At 31.5% G+C, this 18,493-nt stretch overlaps 1 protein-coding gene across 1 annotated transcript in view; it reads left to right on the top strand.

The window, feature by feature from the left end:
- LOC143227388 (uncharacterized) overlaps positions 1–18,493 on the top strand; it is a 54,993-nt gene that overhangs the window by 30,900 nt on the left and 5,600 nt on the right. The window contains exons 4-5 of the mRNA XM_076458840.1: positions 1,902–2,011; positions 13,450–13,529. Of these exons, the coding sequence (XP_076314955.1) occupies positions 13,470–13,529 (60 nt within the window). The 5' untranslated portion in view covers positions 1,902–2,011; positions 13,450–13,469. The remainder of the gene's footprint in view (positions 1–1,901; positions 2,012–13,449; positions 13,530–18,493) is intronic.

Consider the following 18,493-nt stretch of genomic DNA (forward strand, 5'->3'; position numbering starts at 1 on the left):
TGATACGTATGTTGTTATTTGTTGACTTGTAGGTCAAACGTAAAATGTATCTAAATATACACACATATCACTAAGTTCATATCCATAAACAAAATAACGTGTTATTCTCAAGATGGTATTCATTTCACGACATGTCTGTATACCATTAAAACTATCAAACTGTTGTACAGTCTCGGCCAACATCCACCTTTAGTGCTTTTGAAATAAACAACGATATGTTCACTGATGTGTCATTCAGACCGAGGTGTTCATACTAATCAGTCATTTTCATTAAGGTAAATTACTTAAATACGGTACTCATGTGTCATTTATACCATGTATTATATTAATCTCAATTTGATAGTTTGGTGAAGACATGTACTGTATTATATTTATTGTGATGGTTTGTTGAAGACATGTATTATATTATATTTATTGTGATGGTTTGTTGAAGACCCGTACTATATTATATTTATTGTGATGGTTTGGAGAAGACATGTACTGTATTATATTTATTGTGATAGTTTAATGAAGGTCTGTACTATATTATATTTATTGTGATAGTTTGGTGAGGATGAAGATCTGTAGCATATTATATTTATTGTGATGGTTTGATGAAGATCTGTACTATATTATATTTATTGTGATGGTTTGATGAAGATCTGTACTATATTATATTTATTGTGATAGTTTGCTGTAGATCTTTACTATATTATATTTGTTGTGATGGTTTGCTGAAGACCCGTACTATATTATATTTATTGTGATGGTTTGTTGAAGACATGTACTATATTATATTTATTGTGATGGTTTGGTGAGGATGAAGATCTGTAGCATATTGTACATTGAAGACATGTACTATATTATATTTATTGTGATGGTTTGTTGAAGACATGTACTATATTATAATTATTGTGATGGTTTGTTGAAGACATGTGCTATATTATATTTATTGTGATGGTTTGTTGAAGACATGTACTATATTATAATTATTGTGATGGTTTGTTGAAGACATGTGCTATATTATATTTATTATGATGGTTTAGTGAAGACGTGTACTGTATTATATTTATTGTGATGGTTTGTTGAAGACATATACTATATTATATTTATTGTGATGGTTTGGTGAGGATGAAGATCTGTAGCATATTGTACATTGAAGACATGTACTATATTATATTTATTGTGATGGTTTGTTGAAGACATGTACTATATTATAATTATTGTGATGGTTTGTTGAAGACCTGTACTATATTTTATTTATTGTGATGGTTTCTTAAAGACATGTACTATATTATATTTATTGCAAGGATTTAGTAAAGACCTGCGTTATATTATTTTTATGTTGATGGTTTAGTGAAAATTTGTACTATACTATACTGTATTTATTCTGATGGTTTGGTAAAGACCTGTACTATATTATCTTCAGTCTGATAGTTAAGCTGGGTTATGTATGAAATGTTATCTTGCAAGATTTGCGAGTCATGACTAAAGCAACATTAGTTTCTATTGTGATTTTATTTGTTTTTAATTTCATGCAAAGCTGCTCGAGGAGTGTCTGCGCTAGCCGTCCCTAATTGAGCAGTATAAGAGTAGAGGGAAGGTAGCTAGTCATCACCACTCACCACCAACTCTTGGGCTATTCTTTTACCAACGAATATAGTGGGATTAACCGTTATATTATAACGCCTTCACGGTTGAAATGGCGAGCATGTTTGGCGTGAGAGGGTATTCAAACCCGCGACCCTAGGGTTACGAGTCGAGTGTCTCAACCACCTAGCCATGCTGGTATAGAGGATTAAAATAATAGAGATTAAAATAAGTTTTTACTCACGATTTCTTCGCGAAGAAATGATTTTGTCATAAAATTGACTTTGAAAAATTTGTATAAATTACAATGTTTGTGTAAATCTCGCCATCAGTTTGTTTAGAACGCGTTGGTTGGCGCCATCTCTAAAGAAAGCCAAGATATCACTCAACCAAGACTTCAAAGCATTTTTTATGACAAAGAGTAGAAACTGAGAAGTTTTTCGTAAGTACTACGAAGTTTTAAAATAATTATTTGAATATGTTGCTATGTGTTCGAATCAATCAGTATATCAAATTTCACCCATTTTTCATATTTTCTGTTCGGTATTGTGATATTATATCAAATACACTGCTGGCCAAAATCTTAAAACCAATAAACATAAATTAAAAATATGCATTTTGCGTTGTTAGACTCAACCACTTATTTGAGTGGAGCTTCGAAAGATGAAAATAAGAAAAGATAAAATAAATAAAAAATTGCATTTAATAGGGAAAATGTGAACACTATGAAATTGGCCTAAATGCTAGCTGGTGAAATGTTTAAGACCACACCAAAAAGAAGTCCAAAACAGGTTAGGAAATGCCCAACAAGAGGTCTCAGTAGTGAGTTGCACGGCCGTCATTGCAAATAACTTCGCTTTGGCATGGTCGATATAAGCATTTGCAGAAGGCTGGCTGTTATGTTATTCCAAGTGGCGAAGATGTCCTCACGAAGATTATGCACTGTTTGGAATTGACGTCCATTTCTATAGACTTCCTTCTGAGTCTGTAATGGCCTTAATCTGGTTCGACGATCAGGTGGTGCCTTGCCGGACAACCCGTCGAATCCTCCTGCTCAACACCGGTGAAATTTTCTTGGGCCGACCACTTGAAATTCTCTTTCCGTATCCCTCAGGGTCCTTTAAAAAATTTGCAACAGCAGTTTTACTACGCCCAATCTCACCATCGTTGGCACGTTGAGAGAGACCTTGCTTTTGCAGCTGAACAATTCTGCCACGTTTAAACTCTGTCAACTTTTTAGCCTTTGCCATGTTTTTAAACACGTCACGACATTTGTGTTCAAACAATAGCGTTGTCAATATCTCCCACTGACATTTCCTGTGTTACATTGTTTAGCATTTTTTTAGCATTTAAAAAAGTGTTTTTTTTATTATTTTCCCTTCTCTTATTTTCATCTTTCAAAGCTCGACTCAAATAAGTTGTTGAGTCTAACAACGCAAAATGCATATTTTTTCTTTATGTTCATTGGCCTTAAGATTTTGGCCAGCAGTGTATGTATGATTCATGAAAATATATATTGCACATTAATTAACTTATGACTTTTCCTCTAGATGGCTCAACGGTAAGTGTAAAGTATTTATGGTTTTTGTTAAGACCAAATCTATACAATAGCTATCTTTTTTTACGTTTGCTACAATTTAATATAGTCTATCTACAACAAGAGAGAAGTAACGAGATAAGAGGCCTCATCTATGGTAAAAATAATTATTATTGGAATTGCATTTCTTATTTTAAACACTTGTTACACCGTGAATAAAGTTAAGACTATAATATAACAGGAACAATAAAACAACAAGTTACAACTTCACAGTTTAGTGATCTCGAACGGAAACATAGTATTCAAATAACCAAATTAACTGAGTTAGGTATTTCTTGGTACTAGAAGTCGTTAATTTAACCAGAGTAAAAAAAATCCACTATGACAAGTTGTTAAAGCAGGTTTTCACTCATCACATGGCTCGAACTCCTAATCAATGATTAATTATGCAGAGCTCCGATGAAACATACTATCATTACATATACAAACATTTCCCAGAAATCTTCGCCATCAGTTCGTATAGAACGCGTTGGTTGGCGCCATCTCTAAAGAAAGCCAAGATATCGCTCAACCAAGACTTTAAAGCGTTTTTTTTTACGACATAGAGTAGAAACTGAGAATTTTTCGTAAGGCGAAAGAGGGAGAGTACTATGAAGTTTTAAAATAATTATTTGAATATCTTATTAATATTGAAATAATAAAATGAATTAATATGCTATATCTTATTTGGTTTTGTTAATAATTACTTTAAGTTGCTATGTGTTTGAATCAGTCAGTATATCAAATTTCCTTTATTGCTCATGTTTTCTGTTTAAACGTTTATCTCTTGACAGCTTTTCTTTACATAACGGAATCACTGTAGTTTCTGTAAATATAAACTGTGGGAATTTTGCGACTGAACCTATACAGAACAGTTTATTACTTCAACATACTGTTGCATTAACAACAATGACCACAACCATATTTTGTTCAAGTGTTCTGTTTTCTAAAAAAAAACCTGTTGTATTAAGAACAACAACAAATTTTTAGTATTTTTACCATATTTCATATTTTTAAGCTATATTTATAAAGCTTAATATGAATATTTCGTCTATAGCAAACAGAGTTATGTTGAAATTTAAACAAACCTTACTGTCTTTAATATAATTAAGTCCTCAAGAGATTAAAAGTAGGCAGGTCTTACATTTCCATACAAATATTAATATAGCTAGAACTTTTTCCCTGTACTATCCGCACCTACTTTCATTTTCAAAACTAAATATGTTTATATGGGATCAATTTCTGTTCCAAATACTTCGTATTGCTCCGCTCCACTAAGTTGCTTGGTTACATTTTGAGTTCCAGCTTAGGCCCATACAGTATCAAGAATGTTCATATCGGTAGTACCTGTAGGCCGAGCACAACTAGAAGTGTTTTACAATGCTTATTTGTTACAGTTTAACCACAGTTGTAGTATGTTTGAGAAAATACCATGATAGATTAGAATCTGCCTGTACCAATTAGAAGTCAGGATGCCACCAGTTTTGGGTAGATCACCAACATAACTGAGTGAGATGCAGCCTCGTACTCGTTTGGTTAATCTCCAGACTTTTCAATACATGTTGCTTATTGACTGTGATATCGTTCTGCATTACAAGAACAGTCTTGTGTATTGTTCCTGAACAATTGAAACTTGGGGTCATCTTTAACGTCTGAAGAGTTTCTTCTTTTGCTGTTTGTGATCCGATGCACATTTCAATCATTAATGCAATTAATAATTTATATTTGAAGTTTCGAAAGTATAGTCTTTATAACTATATTATTTTAGCTCTAGCTTCTATGATAACTGTTTCTTCATATGAATTAAAAGGTGCATAGTACTAGTATGTTAAGGTTTGTATTAAGAAAATACTGTATACAAGAATATGATATTTTGAAGCTTAAAATGGCGTCCTAAAGCGACACTATTCTGAGGAAACCCAGAAGATTCAATAAAGAAAAATCATGTAGTATTTTGTTGTAATTTTACTTAAACAATTAAAACGTTTTCTTCTTACGTGATGTTAAGAAAGAATATAATTCATTAATGCACGTTTTGTTTTGTAATATTTATGGTAAACTATTGTACCAGGTAAAATTACATGTCATACCCCTCCTTCGTGTGACGCCAAGCCACTTAAAACAAAAGTGCATATTGCACGTATAACGTTCTTAAATATGATATTTTCTTTATTTAACAACATAAAAAACAGTTAATAAATATGAATATATTTAAGTTGATTAAAGATCTAACATGAAAGTTAAAAAATGAACAATTCTTAACTTATTTGTTATCAAGCACACAGTTACACAATGTGCTATTTGTGTTCTGCTCTTAGTGAGTATCGAAACCAGAACTTTAGGGTTGTAAAGTCTGAGACTTGTTGCTGAGTTGGTTGAGAACATTAACAAAGCCTGATTCATGATTCAGTATGTTTTGCGATGGACAACATATTTCTTTTATATAGCTTACGACACTAAAAATCGGGTTTTCATACCCATGGCGGGTGAATTTTCAAGAACCTGAAAAAGTGTATTTATAAATTTCCCAAAACAAAAATTTGCGTACCGTGCTACATAGTGGCAAATCTATAAATTTAGTTAGTACATTCTTATGTACCTACAAGCAAAAGAAATTTTTTCTGTGGCGCCATCTAATGAATTAACGACAGAGTTCACATTTTGTCTTCTGCTTTGAAACGGACCTCCGCTACTTCAACGGTAAGTCTACAGATTTTCAATTCTGAAATCAGCGCTTCGGTTCCCCGCGGTTGGCTCAGCAGATAGTTTGATGTGGCTTTGCTATTAGAAAAACACACACACGCTTTAAAAGAAAATACTTCCAAGTTCCACCAGTTTGGTAAAAATACTACTTAATACACAACAGTAACGTTATCTTTTACACAAGTGATATCTTAGAATTAGTAACCAATTTTAAATGAATTTGTCAAGGAAAATAAACTGATGATGCTAGGAGAAAAACTTGACATGAATCAATCAGTAACGAGTTATTTTCTTTGCCAGAAGTTAGGAGACTAAGTGAATATATTGTAACATTGTTTATTATATTATTGTGTAAGAAATATATCGAATCCAAGGGTGGGGTAATAACGTACCAATGTGGATGTATTAGGAAGTATAAGAAATATCCGAAACCAGTTTTTAAAAGTCTTATGTGGTATGTAAGAACAACGTTATATTTAAGGTAAACAAGTATGGTTGTTCTTTCGCTTACAAAGTATAATCATTATTCACGGTGAAGTTTGTGAGTGTGATATTACTTATTTCGTCAATATTTTGGATAAAGATGAATGTTTATATGTCAAATATCCCAAAACACCACTACTTGGACAAATAAAGTATTCTTAAATTCATAGATTACCTGAGAGTTAAGAATTCCAACAGATGTGGTAGGAGGAACCGCTAGAAACATTATACGTACTAAATTAAAGCAGAGTCGAATGAATGGAAGCAATGAGACTCAATACAGTATAAAAAATGTTTTATTTACTTAAAATGTAAGTCAAATGTGATGAGGGCATGATTTTCTGGACATCACTGCTCTAAAATTATCAAATTGTTACCAGAAGGAACAATGAAAAATACTGAAAGAGTTATATAGTATATATAAATCATATTGGGATCATTTCTCCTGAGGTGAATTAGTTACTTATGTCATTTACTCATTCTATCAATAAATATTTCAAGGAATCATCCATCAAATATATCTCAACCTGAACTCGGTTGATTTCACTGAAGAATATACATAATACGAAACAGCGACACATCTTGTGGGAGCGTTGAGCAACACCATAGGTGAATGACGTGGATGAAAAGAACAACACCTAATTCATTAGCCTTTGTTTTCTTGTCAAATTTGTGTGCGTGAATGCGAAAAGTATGGAAATGTTTGGTCCATCTACCTGAGCCAAAAGGAAGAAAAATCACCTACAAGTTAAACCTATCGTAGAAGGTCTAATTTTCAAGTATATGAAGATTAATTTAAATATGAATTTTTTCCAGATTTCTAGAAAAACTTAATCCAGATATTCAAATTAAATATATTGCAATCAGCTAGGTACGCTTACCACGTGAGGTATATGTACATTTTTGCTGTTTTAAATTTGATGGAAAAGTGTAATTATATTTGCAAAATTGATAAATAAATCAAACTTTGCTTACAAAATTACATTCGGTTCCATATAAGTGGCATCTTTTTTAGATTAATCACAGACCGATCTCATAACAATTTTGTGCTTGTTGTAGTTTTCATGCTATAACCTCGAATGCAATAAGTGTATCAGTAAACGTAGAAGGCTTTTGTATGCAAGATATGAGATTTATGTTATTAAGTTTTAAGATTGTTTAAATTGTGTTTTTTCTTGCATTTTTCTTTTCCAATCGCCCTCCGCTAGTACAGCGGTATGTCTCCGGATTTACAACGCTAAAATCAGGGGTTCGATTCCCCTCGGTGGGCTGAGTAGATAGCCCTTTGTGGCTTTGCTATAAGAAAACACACACAAACACACACTTTTCCAATCTTGACTATCCAACATGCAAAGTAATTTTAATTTTAATTTAAAATACGTTTAATGCATCGGAAGCATTTCAAATTTTATATGTTAAGTTTCTATAACTTCCAGGCAATTATCAAACTTTTTCTTCGCAAAAAAATTAGATTTTATATTTTATTTTCACTGTTGTATGTTTTACGGATTTTGTCAATATGACCGACCTCGTAACCACCAAAAATTAAAAATAGATGTAAATTATGTTTTTTATTTGTTCTTGAATGACTAAAGATTATAACACAAAAACACAAATATTTCGTCTAAATAGCTTAAGTCTCACAACATTATAAATCTATATATATTTATTATTTGTATTTATTCATATTTTAGTTGTCCCTGGCTAACATTACAGAAGCTGAAATGACGCAGTGCCCGTGTTATCTTATCCATTAATATAAAACTGTTATTCATTCTTTACAAAGTGATCTGTCTTGGCTGTGTTCTAGTGGACTAGTATTTTATAAAATACAATCAAATTTCGGTTATAACACTTTTTATTCATACACACATTATTAATATTTACAGATAAGTCTGAAGTTTTAGTTACTTTACTTAATACACATAACGGCACATAAATAAATATAGAAAACAATTATGTATTCTTGTTACGAACTTTGTATTTGTTCTCTGCTTGTCGTAAGTTGTTAATCCCTACCAAACGTTTAAAAGGTGAGACAAGAATTACCTGCTCTGAATTATTTGGAGACACTGATTAGATGTGAAACATTTTTAAATATTTAAGGTAAACATTTTCATTATCGAAAAAAAAAGAGTAGCTGTAAGAGAAAAAACAGATTACCTCACAAAGATTTTAAGAGATAAAATTAAAGAAAAGCATCATAATTTTAAGAAATGTAAATTAACTGTTAGGACAGGAAACTTAAAAGATTATAAAGTATCAAGAAAGCTGGCGAAACAGGAAATTAGGACACCAAAAAGGATGTATAAAAAGGTTGGCTGAAAATGTAAAAATTAACAATAAGGATTTCTTTAAATACATTAAAGGTAAACAAAATGTTAGGATGGGGTAGGACCCTTGAGGCATCATAAAGGAAGGCTAACATCTAATTATTATAAGATGGCTGAGTTACTAAATTTTGCTTTTTTTCAGTTTTTACTAATAAAAATTTAAGCAGTATTTCACATCTTGAACAGATTGATAAATTGAAACAAAATCAAACAAGTTGACTGCATTAATGCTGAGCTAGTTAAGAAAAAGTTGAGAAGTTTAAAAAACGATAGGCTACTGGGCCAGATAATACAGGGTGTTCGGAAAGTCACTGTGCAGTTTTGTAATCATATGTCTATTCAGTCTATTTTAAGCCAGCAACTAATAGCGGTGTTTAGAAACAAAATAAGAAGGATCCAAGCCTGTATTGATGCCAACGGGGGTCACTTTCAACATTGTTTATAATTGTCATTCATATTTACCTCCTATATTCTATATTGAAACATGTCTGTTAATAAATATATAAGTGCACAGTGACTTTCCGAACACCCTGTGTTTCACCAAGTGTTTTGAATGACGTTAAATGAACTAATGGAAGCTAGCTAATGTAATTCCTCTTTTTAAATTGTCTCAGTAAACATATACCAATTAGTCTTATACCAGCTTTGGAAAAAGTTTTGGAAAGTGTGACAAAATATGCTTTGTAAATTTTTTAAATCTTATTAGATAGCCAGCATGTTTTTTCCTTAGTAAATATTTTGATATTATATGAAAAGGTTACTGCTTATGTAGATAAGTGTAAGGGTGTAGATTTGGTTATTTAAATTTTCAGAAAGCATTTAACAAGGTGTCACATAAAAGGATTATAAATATTGTTTGTATTGGTGTGGAGGATAAGTTTGCAAATTAAATAGAAGAGTGGATGGATGGAAAAAAGTAGAGGGTTGTTGTAAATGGAGTTTAGCCAAACTGGATTAATATCAGAAGTGGGGTACCTCAGGACTCAGTGTTAGAACCTTTGCTGTTTTTGATTTACATCAATGACATATATGAAGGAATGGTCAATATATTACTTAAATTTACAGATGCTATCAAGTTTTTGGGTGTTACTGGCTGTGAAGAGGATGCTGCTGATTTACAAAATGATTTAGACCATTTAGTGAGTTGGGAAAATAAATGGCAGATGGGTTTGAATTATAATAAATGCAAGATAACAAATATGGGTTATCATAATTTGAATTATCAGTATAATTTGGATTGGAAGAGCTTTAATAGTGTCCTGAAAGAAAAGGATATTTTTGTAATAATCGATTAGTCTCTAAAGCTATTCAAGCAGTGTGTTGTTGCTAGTGGTAGGGCAAATAGGATTTTAGTTGGTATCTACAGAAACATTGAATATAAGTCTAAAAAGGTTATAAGTTCATTGTATTTGTGGCTGGTTAAGCTACATTTGAAATATTCTGTTTGGTCTTGGGTTCCTTACCTTAAGAAAGACATTGAGCTGTTAGAAATGGGTCGGAGAAGGGTTACTAGAATGGTGTCTGGGATGGAGGGGTTGTCGTACAAGAAGAGGTTGAATTCTCTAAAATTGTTTCCTCTTGAAATAAGAAGATTAAGGGAAGACCTAATTGATGCGTTTAGGAATTGTAAATAAAATATACAGTGTTCATGCATTATCTTATTTCTTATTTATCAGCAGACAACCTGATGTGGCTTTGCTATGAGAAAACACACACATTTCTTATTAAACAGTGAAAATAATAGGACTAGAGGATATAAGTATAAAGTTTGGCAGGGTAGGAGAAATGTTTAAGTAAAACAGTTATATTTTTCTAAGAGGGTGGTCAGCCTTTGGAATAGGTTGCTTTTAGATGTTGTGGAGGCAAAAGATTTAAGTGAATTTAAGATGAAATCTTTATAACTATATGAATCAAAAGGGCTGGATTTAAGATTTAAAAAAATATTTATTAATAGCTTTAATTTTGTTTAGAGACTGGAAGAGGTGAGATCGACCAGTAGGTCCCATTTTGTCTCAAAACATTATACTGTGTTAAATTTCGCACCTTGAGGATGAAAATGAATTTTTTTTAGATTTATTGTGTATTTTGAAATAACAGACAATCATAAATCACTATACCAATGTCACATAACTTTAACTTATCAAGCTTAGTAACTAAGCTGTATTTGTGTCTTTAAAAATATGATTTTTTCTAGTTTATTAATGTTTTACCTTATTAATTGGAATCAAACATCAAAATAAAGAGTTTTACGCATAGATATCTCACAGAGGCTGAGAAAACCACCAGGTGAACATTCTAAGCATTCGATTCATTTCACACACGTTATCGTGAAAAGTAGGTGTGCGTATGCAAGTATTTTCAAAAATGAAAGTAGTGATTGAGGCAACCTTAGGCTGATTTAATAAATATATTAATATTTCAGAAAACAGCAAAGATGGGTGATTCTTATTTTATATTTTAGTTTGTAAATATAGGTTATTTGAGTATGTAATTCGTAAGAAACTATATTCTTTTTACTTGAACATCAAAAACATGTAATTTCAACCAATGCTGCATTCAACATAGCACTAACACACAAAAATCGATATATAGGCTTTTTAAAAAATATTTACTTTTAATTATTTGTTTAGTTTGAATTTTGCGCAAAGTTACACGAGAGATATCTGCGCTAGTCGTCCCTAATTTAACAGTATAAGAGAAGGCAGCTAGTCATCACCACCAAACGCCAACTCTTGGGCTACTCTTTTACCAACGAATAGTGTTGTTGACCGTAACATTATAACTACCCTATGGCTGAAAGGGTGAGCATGTTTGATGTGACGGGAATTTGAACCTGCGACTCTCAAATGCGAATCGAATGCCTTAACCACCTGGCCATGCCGAGCCCTTTTAAATTAAGAAAGTGCCTAATACATAATATTAAAATTTGAGCTATAGTATACAGTTCGATACCAAACGCATTGACATAAATTCCTAAAACAATAGTTCAATAGTTAATGCTGTAAACAATCGTTGTTGTTTTCATTTCGGCCTGGCATGGCCAAGCGCGTAAGGCGTGCGACTCGTAATCCGAGGGTCGCGGGTTCGCGCCCGCGTCGCGCTAAACATGCTCGCCCTCCCAGCCGTGGGGGTGTATAATGTTACGGTCAATCCCACTATTCGTTGGTAAAAGAGTAGCCCAAGAGTTGGCGGTGGGTGGTGATGACTAGCTGCCTTCCCTCTAGTCTTACACTGCTAAATTAGGGACGGCTAGCACAGATAGCCCTCGAGTAGCTTTGTGCGAAATTCTAAAACGAACGTTTTCATTTCTGGATGAAAGTTATAATTAATTTTCGATCTAGCTTGAAAACTCGGCTACACAAATTACTCTTTATAATTAAAGAATGTCACTACAGTGTACAGTTAAATAACATTATCTAACACAATTCATCTTATGACTTCTCACAGTGGTTTTCAATGTTGTAAGCTTTCGGACTTATAGCTTTGTATTTGGAAATAAACCAGCAAACAAAACATCAAATGACTGATTATTACATCAAAGTTAAATTAATAGAGTTGTAGCTTTATTGTTTTTGAAAGATCGCGAGCTAAGAACCCAAAAGAAAAGAAAATCACCGAAAAAGATATTGTAGTTTAATATTGTTCCAACACTTACGAAATTCTGTGACGTGCAATTATTTCCTTGATAGATTATACATAACAATCGTGTCACAAAAATATTATATCAATTTAATCAACTTATGTTAGGCGTAGAACGAGCTAAGCCTAATTTAATTTAATGACAACTTGAATGGCTAATAAAGAAAATTACTGCAAGTTTAACACAGCAATAAACCTATAAAGTTTCTATAAGCCTCTCGCAATCAGGTACAAAACTTGGTACATTTCTTACAATGTTAAACTTGTAATTGAGGTTTCTTCGTTATCCATTCAAATCATCATCAAACTTTGATTCAAAATTTTGATGATGATTCATAAAATCTTATTTCTTTTTGTTCTGTGAAGTGTTTCCACTTAAATATTTGGTTGTTTATCATTACGTGAATAGGAACACTGAGAATGGCTTTCTTGTTTTAAAAGTAAATTAGTATTTTAATATTTTTAATATTGTGCCTCCACTAAGAAACCATAAGATGTGTGCATAGAGCAAACCTTACAAATAAATAATTAATATTATATTACACTATACTATGGCTTTTTATGCTGAAATTTTCTCTTTATAAGTCAAGATCGTAAAGAAGGTGTTACTGTTATGTATGGTCAGTGGTGTTTATTTACAACTGTGAATGAATTTTTTTTTATGTATAAGAAGCCTTTAGGATGGCGTATGAACGTAAGTTAGACATTATAGCAAGAAATTCTCATTCAAATCCATATTATGGCTATCAGATTTCAACCAATAATTCATTGGAAGGAAAGTTTAAATATATTAGATTTAAGAATATGGTTTCATCTTGGTTTATAACACGAAATGCGTCATACAAGAATATTGCCTTAAACGTTTTTTTATTTGGCATTAAAAAGCGTAATTTACGACACATGAAGAGTTCTCTTTCATAGAGTTTTGGGTTTAAGGGAATGGTCTTTCAACAAAAATATTCACCGGAGGGCGCATTTTCGGATTATCCGCCAATCACAACAAGGCTTATATATGGAACTGAATACAAGCTGATCTGCCAGTAAATACAGAATTGAAAGTTTACTTGCCCAAAAGTTATTTAGTGAAAGATACTACATCGTGAAAGAAAACCTATAAATTGTAACGTCTTACTAAATATATTGCAGATTAGACTGAAGTCGTCAAAATGTCAGGACTAAAAGCATGCTTCCTGATACCTTGTATCATCTGGTATTTACTCTCTGAGGTAAGGTGAATTTGAGGTAGATTTGTTAATATCATTATCAACATTTCTACATCTTTCATTTCTTATCAGTTAATGATATTTTTATATGATTGATGATTTTGAAAGTAAAATATCCACAAAATAAAATAATATACTTATTTATAAACTGATTACGTAAACATATGATCTTAAAGCTATCAAGCACCTGAAATTGTTTATCCAATATGACAGTTTATAATTGTTTTAAAAATATATATCCACAGTGTAATTTGAGACAGAATTAAATAAAGTAGCGTAATATATATAATATAATTCATTTTGTTTAGTTGTGTGGAATAGATTTCACTGACTTGAAAACATTAAATTACTTTACTCCTTTTAACCTTAGAATTGTTATACTTTAGTGAGGATCTGGTAGACACAGTCCATTGCTCATGAGAGGAAAGATTCTATTAATTTCTTTGACGTATGCAGTTGCATCATTTGTCGCTATATCTTTTCCTCAGATATATGGTGATGTTATTGTAATCTTTTATTAACCCTATTTGAAATAATACTGACCAGCAACCAATTATTATCAGAGAGAGACCCAAAAAATTCCATTAAACTTTTTGGAACTGGTTGAAGTCACCACAGTTAATTTAACTTTATTTTACTCGAACCACCTTGGATAAAATATTAATACTGTTGTGTTTGTGACGACTGGGGATTCAGATACAAAATTTTAATTACAGTTTTCAATTGACCATATGGACAAGATGTATTAGTAGAGTTTTTAATGACAATATAGATAAGATGTATTAGTAGAGTTTTAAATTGACCATATGGACAAGATGTATCAGTAGTTTTTAACGACAATATGAACAAGATATATTAGTGTAGTTTTCAAATGACCATATAGACAAGATGTATTAGTAGAGTTTTCAATTGACAATATGGACAAGATATATTGGTGTAGTTTTTAATTTACCATATTGACAAGATATACTAGCAGAGTTTTCAAATGACCATATAGACAAGATATATTACTAAAGTTTTCAATACGGACAAGATGCATTAGCAGAGTTTTCAATTTACCATATGGACAAGATATATTAATGTAGATTTCAAATGACTATATAGAGAAGATGTATTACTAGAGTTTTCAATGACCATATGAACAAAATGCATTAGCAGAGTTTTCAATTTACCATATGGACATGATATATTAGTGTATATTTCGATTTACCATATGGACAAGATGTATTAGCAGAGTTTTAAAATGACTATATAGAGAAGATGTATTACTAGAGTTTTCAATGACCATATGAACAAAATGTATTAGTAGAGTTTTCAGTTGACCATATGGACAAGCTGTATTTGTAGAGTTTTCAATTAACCACATGGACAAGATGTATTTGTAAAGTTTTTATTGATAATATGGACAAGCTGTATTAGTAGAGTTTTTAACTGATAATATGGACAAGATGTATTAGTAAAGTTTTCAATTGACCATATGAAAAAGTTCTATTCATGATGTAACACGTAGGTTCAAGAATTCTTATTATTAAATGTTAAAAATCCTATTGCAGGAGAGCTTCCGAAAGGTTTTCAGTTTAAATTATTACAGATGAAATGAGAAAACGTATATATTTATGTGGACATTATTTATTTGCTTGATTTAAAGACGTTTATTAGCCTTTTTGTTTGTATTTTGATTTTAAGTTTTATTTATAATCAGATATTAAGTTCGAAAGCCAAAAAAAAAAACCCTAATATTAGAATCACACAAAGAAATAAAGTTATTTTATTGTTTTAGCCTCAGTCAAAACTCGTAACACTTTTCCTTTTATACCTTAATACTCTTGATATGGGTAGAAAATCTGTCCGATACAGAATATCAAACATTATGTAAAATTAAGAAAGCTGAAATCCAGTAAGACATCTTTCATGATATTGTAAATACTTGGCTGAAGCAATACGTGTTATACATACTTAATATCTGTTTGTTATATGAGATTGTATAACCCTATCTTACTCCTACTAAGACATAAGACTATCAAAATCTAATCTAGCTTGTTAATTGCAGTTACTGAAACGACAAATCCAGTGTGTTACTTATGGATTCTTATAAAGACGAACGTATTGCGTTAGTTATAGATTAAAATGACAAATATACTGTGTTAGTTATGAACTGTTAAAATTATAGATATATTGTATTAAATATGAATTGTTTAAATGACAAATATAGATAGTTACTTATGAACTGTTGAAATGAAAAATATAGATAGTTATTTATGGTTTGTTAAAACGACAAATCTAGTGCGAGGGAAGGCATCGCCAACAATCAATCTTGGGTGCCTCATGTGCGACCAAACAGTAGAATTGACTGTTCTGTTACAGCGAAGCGACGTTTTGCAGCAACAGGACAAAACTCATTTGAAAATTATTATGAATAATTGAAATCTAAACATCAATACTTATTTGGAGGGATTGTAGAGTTCTTTACTATTTACTAATAACTCCAGATACATGAATAATAGTTAATTTTTGTAAATGCTTTAACGTACTAGCCTGTAGATTAACTACCTATTTTTGTCTCTACTAATGTTAGTGAAAAAATATAATATACATGAATAACGTAGAGACTAGCTCTGTTCCTGCTATAGTAAAGGAAACTTTTTTCTATCACTATGTGGATACACGAAACACTACATCTACCACTATGTGGATACACGAAACGTTGTACTTTCCTCCAATGAGGCATACGTAGCGCACATTTCTTTAACCTTAGGTTCCTTTCAGCTTTTTACATTCAAAGTTTCAAGAGATTAAACTGATACAACGTGACATATTCGTATCTATAAATTTCTCTGTGTAATAAATGACTCATGATTATACAACTATAAATATATATATATAAAAAATGTCACATATCTTGGCAGTTTGTGGTAAATTGGTACGTTACAGTGCGGAACATCATGTAATACGCGTCTAACACAGTTTTATGTGGCTCAACAATTTTGAGAAAGTACTCAAGTATGATAAATGAGTACATTTTAAACTGATAAATGTGATTGATAATTGAACTAAATGCATCCTAATTATACACTGGCACACTCTCATATATAAATACAAACACATACATGTAGAAATATCTGTAAATTTAATACCTAAAGGAAGCAATATTCTCTTTCTTCTGATGATGTTCTAATTAAACATTTCGAACAGAGAAACACTAAATAAAGAGAAGAAAACGTAAATTAGAGATAAACAAATAGATGTTAGAAACTAGACTGTGTGAAGGTGTGAAATATATCTTAATAAGAAATGTTGTTGTGGAACCAGTGTCTTAATAGTGACAATAATACCTTCTATCAAATTTAACTTTTATTCGCCAGCCCAACATGTCTCTTTGCGCTAGTTGGTGACCAATAGCTCATGGATACGTTTCTAGAAACGTTTCACAGCCTGAGTTATATAAAAGGATATATATATATATACATACATACCATAGATTGTTGGTGAATGGTCGCATATCAGATAGAAGATATTGTTTCATAGTTATTCAGTTTTTAATAATTATAGAAATATAAAAGTTATATCGTCTAAAGCACTTCGAAACAATCTTAAACCACATATTTTGACAAAATATTTGTTGATAAGGAGGCTACATGATTTTAATCTTAACAATACTGTCTGGTTCACTTGCAGAAACGCCATTTAAAAACAGTTATAATTTTATTTTAACAACACAGTAAATTACTATCAGGGTTAAGGCAAGTTGAATGTGTACCGTAAACTTTGCGTATTGGTATAAAACAACTTATGATATAAATGGGAAGTTTATATCGATACAATTCTAAGAACAATTACATGTTGTTACATAGACAACAACATAAAAACACTTAATATAATTTTAATCGCACAGGCAATAAATATATAGAACTTAAAGGATATGTAACACCAAGTTGTGCATTATTTTATTTTGAAAAGATGATGTTTCGAGCGATTTTCGTCAGATTGTACAGATTAGAACAAAAACGCATCATATTTCATATAAGTGTTTTATTTTGTCAACGAGATGCACATATATAATAAATTTTGCGCCTTTCTTCAAAAGTAGTACAATCCGATGAAATGTCATTTTCTCAATAAAAATGTATATACAATTTGATAAATTTTAACCTATTATTTAATTTCAATGACAATATTAACCAGGTGTTTGTTGCGTGAACTATACTCATCTCTGTTTATCAAGTGTCGCTTGTTAGGCCTACGCTCTAACAGTTTCTCGAATATGAAGAACAAAACGTATATAGAGAACCTGGTTTCATCTTGTAAGGAAAGGCAATATTTCATTCAGTTAATTGCATGATATGACTTTAGTAGCAAAATGTATATCGGTACCTTGATTACAGGGCTCTGTATATGATTGTTACGCATGAGTTACGTGTGGAATTTCCGTCGGTAAAACCGCTTAGAAAACAAAAAATATTTATGCGCAAGACAAGACAGATATGCTTTTGCTGCTTGTGAAGTTACTGCTCTATTTTCCATTAAAGATATTGTATTCGTGAAAAACTTTATTACGATTGACTAAAACTATTATATTATTCTAGATAAACTAATATAATTCGTTATGAAAAAACTACTTAATACAGATACATGTGTTCGACGAATTCAACCAATGTCAGCTTTAGAAAAAATTATAGCCAACATAAAGATTCACAGTTCGTCAGCCTGAGAAGAATTAAACCTCGTGTAGCTTGGCGCGAACTTCAAAAACAAGCAAATGATCCTCTTGTTTAAACATTTTTTTCTTTCTTTCTAAGAAATAGATGCGTCATTAGGTGCTTAAAAGATTTGGAGGTCGGACCCACGGGCGTGGAAATGTTTGGCATTTCTGTATTATATTGATCATGGTTTTCTATTCTGATTTTCAAGACACCAACTTGGGATTCGGGACAACATCAAATAGAGTCGAGGAACGTAACCCTTGTGTT

This window comes from Tachypleus tridentatus, chromosome 9, assembly GCF_004210375.1.
Source record: "Tachypleus tridentatus isolate NWPU-2018 chromosome 9, ASM421037v1, whole genome shotgun sequence".
Taxonomy (NCBI): Eukaryota; Metazoa; Arthropoda; class Merostomata; order Xiphosura; family Limulidae; genus Tachypleus; species Tachypleus tridentatus.